This window comes from Bombina bombina, chromosome 3 (genome assembly GCF_027579735.1).
Source record: "Bombina bombina isolate aBomBom1 chromosome 3, aBomBom1.pri, whole genome shotgun sequence".
Classification (NCBI taxonomy): domain Eukaryota; kingdom Metazoa; phylum Chordata; class Amphibia; order Anura; family Bombinatoridae; genus Bombina; species Bombina bombina.
In genome coordinates, this window is record NC_069501.1 from 703,161,625 (window position 1) to 703,170,288 (window position 8,664).

General features: G+C 34.3%; 1 protein-coding gene across 1 annotated transcript in view; it reads left to right on the top strand.

Moving 5' to 3' along the window:
* The window catches only part of ZZEF1 (zinc finger ZZ-type and EF-hand domain containing 1), a gene marked incomplete in the record, with an annotated part of 722,361 nt that extends 716,068 nt beyond the window's left edge, over nt 1-6,293 (top strand). Inside the window, 1 exon segment of the mRNA XM_053707503.1 lies at nt 3,318-6,293. Within this exon segment, the coding sequence (XP_053563478.1) occupies nt 3,318-3,392 (75 nt within the window).
* Between the last annotated feature and the right edge of the window lie 2,371 nt (nt 6,294-8,664).

The window sequence follows — 8,664 nt, forward strand, 5'->3', positions numbered from 1 at the left end:
TCTGGCATTCATACTCACAGGTGATCAGTCTTATACCTACACTTGTATCCTGTTTTAAGGGGTTTACCACAGAGTTACTACATAATTGTGTAATTGAGGTTCACTGTATGTGACCCATACGTGGTCACCTTTGAGGATACCCTCTATTAGACTAATCACTTTTTCATATGAGGTCCAAAAATGGCCTCCTGTGTATTTTATAGGATTCAAAATGTGTATGGGATATTATTTCAAAGTTTGTTACTGCATACATCTACCTATGCTCCATTCCTGTTATGCTGTTAGCAGTGTGTTTCTTTTTTTGCACCTATAAATAATAAATGCGGAGGATATTGTGTATAAATCTGTCATGTAACTGCATTTTATGGTTATATGCTGTACTGTGCCTTGATTAAACCTCAATAAAACATTATTTATATATATATATATATATATATATATATATATATATATATATATATATATATATATATATATATATATATATATATAGTGAATAGGGTTTGTTCTAATAGCGCTTGCAGAAGACGTTCCTCATATGCATTTGATGGGAAGGGTACAAAAAGATACAAATATCCCAAATAAGTAATAGATCAAGTTGATCAAATAAATGCTTATAAATGCTCACCTGTTGAATCACAGGGTCCAGTTAACAGCGTCGAGTGACCTTTATTGATACTTTTAGTCACAAAATAGGCAACAAAGGGTACACCATTGGGGATGGAAAATGATGAAACAATATAAACAATATAAGTTGATATATGTTATATATTATTATTATTAGTAGTAATCTTGACCAGGAGACAGCAAGGAGAATTTGTAGGACTTTCCTACTCTTACCACTGTATGATTGGACATAGGGTAGGTGGTATGGAAATTCCTATTTGATATGAGCTGAGATCCAGAAAAATATAAAAGTACACTTTTATTTATAATATTAAAAAAAAATAAAAAAAATTTATAAAAGTTTAAAAAATGGCAGTATACATAGTGTTAAAAAACCAAAAAACACAAAATGCAAATAGGTGAAAAAAAGGGGAGCGGATACTAATTTATTGTATGTACAATGTTTTATAAAAAATATATATAAATGTAGAGTAAAAATATATAATATATATTTATATATATAGTAACAATCAAGGATTAAAAAATGGGGTCAAAGTTAATGGGGGTATGAATTTATATAAATCAGTGTAAAAAAGTAAATAATAGAGACTTGATAAATGTACACAATAGAATAACTAACACAATAAAATGATAACTAACACGATAAGAAGTGTGATATACAAACACTAATGAAGTGAATGGTACACCGGTTACAACTGAGTGAGGGTGTTAAAATAATATATAAAAGATATAATGAATGATACGGTGAACTTTGAAAATATATAGCCAGAGTACACGGAGGTAAATCACCACTTCAGTGAGGCTATGAACTTACTATTCGGTGCAATACGGACTGTAGAGTGATGGTGATGTACAGTCCTGTAAAAAGGCTGATTGAACAGCTGAAAAAGTCTTGCTGCACGGAGCAGCTGGCAAACCCGTCTGACAGAGAAGTCGGCATTCCGGATGTGACGTCACGAACGTGCGTCACGTGCCTTACGCGTTTTGTGAGCGTATCAGCTCACTTCATCAGAGGCTCAAGTGAGCTGATACACTCCCTCTCTTCTCATATATATATATATATATATATATATATATATATATACACTGTATATTTATGCACACCCACATATTAATTATATACATATTTACATATATGAGTAAAGTACTTCAACATGGTTTACATCTGTTATGATATACTTTTATTTTAGTCCTAACACTTTACTTTCAGGTCTCCTGTCATGCTAACTTTATCAGCACTATTATGTGTTACCACTTGCAATATGAGGAGTGTTCAAACGGCAGCTCTATCCATTGAAAGTATAGGGTGCCGAAGAAAAATGACGGCCGTGCTAACAATCCAGAATGAGCATTATTCTTAGCACAGGGTCGCAATATGGATAGCGCACCCTTTGCTATCAGTAGCCCTTCACTTGCATTTTGGGCCTTAATGTTTTATAGGTGCTTTTTCTATCTGCTTCAGTTTGCATAGTTTGTTGTAGCAGGGATAGACTTATTGAGTGGGAGTAGAGGCGTAAGAGCTCTGGTCTGCCAAGTTTGGGGAATAGGGAGATAGTAGAAATTGATTCAAGAAGATTGTAAGTGGTCCCTAGCAGGCTGCATATTGTGGGAATATATCAGTGAGACTGCCAGCTTGCCAATAACTTGAGATGAGAAAACCTCCATTTTCTGACAGCACAGAGAGAGTAGCTGACTGAGTAAGGAGAGTGTGGCTGGCGGTGAGTTTCGAATACCAATGTTGCGTTACTGTTAGAACTACATGACCACCTGTAAAAGAGACATTTTTCACACATGTCTGACACGTATCTGTTATGCTGAGTTTTGAGCTACCTATCGCAAGTTTCGGTAACACAGTAATAATTCAGCTTGTTTATTTCCAGCGTATCAGTAAATACCTGCCTACATAATGTCCCAGTCTTATGGCCCACCTCAACAAAAAATATCTTCTATGTGACCCTTTACAGAAAAAGTTTGCCTCGTGCCTATCCTTGCCCAATAAGCTTAAAGTGACTGTAAACATACGAAAAATGACATCTAAATTATTGCAGTGTTTAGTTATCATTAATCTTTGTAAACCCCTTTAAGGCAATTTTTATACATTATTCTTGCACCCCAATGAGTGCTTAATTATTTACACACCAGGCTGTAACTCGCATTTAATTGTTTATCAGTCAATAGACATACTGTCTGCCTTAATGAAAAAAGCATAGCGTGCTCCCAGCATCTTGCTTGTGAGTTAATAAGCACCTATGTCTGGTGCAAACATTACATACTAAAATGTCTTTATAAACGCACCAGTTGCTTTCTTGGAATTGGGGCCCCATTTTTTTAGAGAATGCTTCAACTGTACCTAACCTAATACTGCATTTTATTTTAGGAATTAAACCTGGCTATCACTTTACATATTTTCTACCTTTACTGGCCTCTTGGTATAATTGTTTTGTGTAGCATCTTCACTCTGTAGTCAGTTTTCTAGGTCAGGGAACTATGTGGACCACAAAAAAATAGAATTTTAGAAACTTGAAAAACACATATAGGTCTATAGTGAATTCTGAGAGTCCCTTTATCCTTTTATAATGTATATTTTCCTTGAATATTTTTGTATCTTTATAACATCTCTACAACCTCTGTATATAATGACAATATAACATTTGTATACAACTCTGTTCAAACATCTTTTTATTTTTCAGGCACTGAAGAATATTGCTGCAATAAGCTTTTCTATCAACTACCCAAACAAGTCAACCAGTGCTTGGAATGTCTGACCTTATGGTAAATGATGTTGGAATGCAATATACATGTTGTATCCACAACCTTCTAAATAAAGCCCTGGGGAACAGCATCACTTAAGCCAAGTGTATACACGATTCTACACCTGCAACGTACTATAGTTTCATTTGAAAATGGTGTAGTCTGCTGAACAGAATCACTCAATATTATTAAAGGAAAAAGGGGGAATTAATTCAGTTTCCCCATTTAGGATCTCTTTGCCAGTATCGTATAACAAGCAAATCAAGGAATTATTCTGCTTGTCAAGGACTATGTTTTCTGTTTTCCTAATTATAAAATGCAAATGCATTGATGAGACTGGCATCTTTGAAGATTTATGGGTTTAAGGCATTTACAGGACCTGAAGGATGTATAGAAAAATGTCTGTACATTTAAACTAGTTTCTTCAGTTATCTTTTTTTTTTTAATACCCGTGTTTATAACTCCATTGGTAGTTCTTTTCATTTCTGATTCACTACATATACATATTTATAATCTATGGGGTTTTTTTTTTGCCACTTTACATAACTTTCAATTTCTTAAATACATGTGATCACATTTATTAAAGGAAAATAATCCCTTTTCCTTCAACAATTTATTTTTTGGGTGGACTGGACTGTACCTTTAACAGATTTTTTTTACTCCAAAACGAACACTGGAGGATACAGAAGAGAAAGTCATGATTTAACCTTGCAATGTAGAATTGCCTGCAAGTAAAGCTTTATTTTTTTTCTTAGGTTTTTACAGCCCTTATAATATGTTTTAAGATTGATCTATATTTATCAGTCCACCTTCCATGCCAATGTAGATTCTCTGGTTGCATAACATTTTTTGTACTAGTTTAATCTTTAAAATGATAGTTCAAACTTGAATTATCAGAAAATGCGGGTACACGCGTGTTATGAAGAACAGATGGCCGTTTCCGTATAAATATTTTGCTACTTATAACAAAGCAAGAGCATGTTACTCAGTCTTTTGTAATAATAGTTAAGTGGTTCTCAACATGGGCACTGTTTTACAGCAGTTATTTTGTTTTTTTGGTGGCTTAAGAAAATAAACAGCAGTAGAAAGGACACTGGAAGTTAAAAACCTGAGGGTTATGTTGAGAAGTGTACCTCCTAATATGAATAAAATCCTTGCCATTCATAGTCTAGTTAATGTTTTATAGGGGGAAGAGGAAGCTTTCCCTCATACCTAATGCCTCTAAAAATAAAGCTTTATTAAACCTGAAACAGTTCTGTTTTATGACATAGAAAAACACTTAAAGGGATATGAAACCCAAAAAATGTATTTTGTGTTTGAGACAGAGCATACCATTTTAAAAATGTTTACCACTTCTATTACCAAATGTGCTTTGTTCCCATTATATTCTGTGCTGAAGAGATACCTAGGTAGGCATGTGGAGCACTGCATGGTCAGAAATAGTGCTGACATCTAATGCTCTTGCAAATGAATAACATTGTTCCAAAACATTGTGCCGGCTCCTTAGGATACGTCCCTGCTTTTCAACATAAGATATCAAGAGAACAAAGATAAAATGATAATAGAATTAATAAGAAAGTTGTTTAAAATGACAGGCTCTATGTGAATCATGAAAGGAAAATATGTGGGTTTCATATTAAATTAAGAACTGGTCCAAATGCTTAACTACCTAGGGCACAAAAATATAAGAAGCCCGTGAAGAAAGATTCTTTTTCGATACTCGTGTATGTTCTTCCCAGTCACAAAGACTCGGTGAAACGTTTGGCAGCACAAGGTATACAAATCTGGGCAGTCCTAAAACATATTGGTGTGCATCATCCATATGGTAAAACACTGTGGCACCACTGGGCTAGAACAACCTTTCATTTTAGGTTAAAGGGACACTATACTCAAAACATTTCTAACATCTATATAAAAGAATATTTAACATTTTGTTCTGCATTAAAAGCTATTTAAACTAAAACTACTATTCAAAGCCTATGCACACTGACCAATCGGCACTTCCTGCAAATGATCATTGGTTGATAGGTACTTCCAGCATAAGTCAACAATCACTTGTAGGAAGTTCTCAGCTGATACCGGTATGTCAGTATAGTTTTTGCTTTACATTTATTCAGCTAATAAAAATTTCAACATATATAAATATTGCTCTTTCTTAACAATGACAGAACATTTTTGACACAATGTCCCTGTAACTGTAGTTACGATTCCTGCTTAATCTATTTTCATCTCTTGTTTCAAACACGTGGCTGCAAAGTCAATTTTTACTTTCTGAATCATGTTGGGTTTTTTTTGTTTATTTTTACTGACTTCTATTTCTGAACTATTATTGATACACAATATTTATCCAAGAATGTTGTTTTCTGCATATTTGAAATGAATCGGTTAACGTTATTGACATTGAGGATTTGCTTTTCCTTGAAGGCAATTAACAACTTTTCCTTTTTTCATCTGTCATAGAGATTTGATTTTTCTTGCACTGAAATGCTGAAAATGCATTGTTCTTCCTTTTGAATTAGTATTTTCAATCATTTACAGAGTTGGTCATGCAGTGGCCCCAAATACATGATACGAAGTGATATGACTGTTCAGTATATATGAAGCACCAAATGCATTGATGTGAATTTTACGATTTAATAATATTTTACTGGCTTAATGGTATGTTAAGAAAAATGTGCCTAATAATATATCAAAAACACTGTACTTTGCTTTTTTGAGTTTATTTCTTTGTGTTTTTTTAAGGTTTTAATTGTTTTTGTTATTGGGGTAAATCTTTTTTTTCTTATTTAGTTGTAAAGAAAGTAGCATACTATAAATTTCAACTGTAAAAAGTTATAGATATGATCTAAATATAAAGTGCAAAATAAGAGATTTATTGTTAAATAAAATCACTAATAAAATTTAAATGAATGCAACGGATTTGTTGTTGTTAAATAATTTAATATGACTTTTTAGATTTGTTTTATCTTATTTTTTTTTTTTTTTTACATATCTTCCAAGAAATGTACTTAAAAACGGTCAACACCAGACTTTTTGTTGTTTTAAAAGATAATCCCTTAATTACCAATTCCCCAGTTTTGCATAACCAACACAGTTAAAATTATACATGTTTTACCTCTGTAATTACCTTGTATCTAACCCTCAGCAGACTGCCCCCTTATTTCAGTTCTTTTGACAGACTTGCATTTTAGCCAATCAGAGCTGTCTCCATGGTAAATTCACATGCATGAGCTCAATGTTATCTATATGAAACACGTGAACTAATGCCCACTAGTGGTGAAAAACTATCAAAATGCATTTAGATTAGAGGCGGCCTTCAAGCTCTAAGAAATTAGCATATGAACTTCCTAGGTTTAACTTTCAACTAAGAATACTAAGAGAACAAAGCAAAATTGGTGATAAAAGTAAATTGGAAAGTTGTTTAAAATTATATGCCCTATTTGAAACATGAAAGTTTTTTTTTTGGACTTGACTGTCCCTTTAAGCTTAAAGAAAAAAATATTCGTTGTTATTCTGGAAAATATCAATCTTTGGGTATGTCCTATATTCTTCATCCTAATAGATTGCTTATTTTTATTTATGCCCTGCTGTGTTGCAAAATGCATCCAGAATTATATAATGCTCAAAACCTTTTATTGCCCAATATCCTTTTCTTGCTTTTGTTTTCCCCAAGCAACTGAATAACTTATCTACACAGAGTTAACAGGGCAAATGAAACAGACATGACATGGCTATTCCTTTTTTCTTCTGTTAAGTGTGATCAGTCCACGGGTCATCATTACTTCTGGGATATTACTCCTCCCCAACAGGAAGTGCAAGAGGATTCACCCAGCAGAGCTGCATATAGCTCCTCCCCTCTACGTCACTCCCAGTCATTCTCTTGCACCCAACGACTAGATAGGATGTGTGAGAGGACTATGGTGATTATACTTAGTTTTATATCTTCAATCAAAAGTTTGTTATTTTAAAATAGCACCGGAGTGTGTTATTATCTCTCTGGCAGAGTTTGAAGAAGAATCTACCAGAGTTTTTGTTATGATTTTAGCCGGAGTAGTTAAGATCATATTGCTGTTTCTCGGCCATCTGAGGAGAGGTAAACTTCAGATCAGGGGACAGCGGGCAGATGAATCTGCATAGAGGTATGTAGCAGTTTTTATTTTCTGACAATGGAATTGATGAGAAAATCCTGCCATACCGATATAATGTCATGTATGTATACTTTACACTTCAGTATTCTGGGGAATGGTACTTCACTAGAATTACACTGTAAGAAATACATAAAGCTGTTTAATAACTAGAGATTATGTTTAACGTTTTTGCTGGAATGTAAAATCGTTTTCATTTGCTGAGGTACTGAGTGAATAAATGTTTGGGCACTATTTTTCCACTTGGCAGTTGCTTAATCTGTTTTCTGACAGTTTCTGTTCTCCCTCACTGCTGTGTGTGAGGGGGAGGGGCCGTTTTTTGGCGCTTTTACTATGCATCAAATATTTCAGTCAGCAACTCTTTGTATTCCCTGCATGATCCGGTTCATCTCTACAGAGCTCAGGGGTCTTCAAAACTTATTTTGAGGGAGGTAATTTCTCTCAGCAGAGCTGTGAGAATTATAGTTTGACTGAGATAAAAAACGTTTATTCTGTAATTTGTTTCCTGCTTTCAGAATTTGTTATCTTTGCTAATGGGATTAAACCTTTGCTAAAGTTGTGTTGTTTACAAGGATTGAGGCTATAACTGTTTCAATTTATTAATTTTCAACTGTCATAGATCTTCTGTGCTTCTTAAAGGCACAGTACGTTTTAATATTATTCTAATTGAATTGTATTTCCAAGTTGCAAGTTTATTTGCTAGTGTGTTAAACATGTCTGATTCAGAGGATGATACCTGTGTCATTTGTTGCAATGCCAAAGTGGAGCCCAATAGAAATTTATGTACTAACTGTATTGATGCTACTTTAAATAAAAATCAATCTGTACAAATTGAACAAATTTCACCAAACAACGAGGGGAGAGTTATGCCGACTAACTCGCCTCACGTTTCAGTACCTACATCTCCCGCTCAGAGGGAGGTGCGTGATATTGTAGCGCCGAGTACATCTGGGCGGCCATTACAAATCACATTACAGGATATGGCTACTGTTATGACTAAATTAAATTTTGGCTAAATTACCAGAACTAAGAGGTAAGCGTGATCACTCTGGGGTGAGAACAGAGTGCGCTGATAATATTAGGGCCATGTCAGACACTGCGTCACAGGTGGCAGAACATGAGGACGGAGAACTTCATTCTG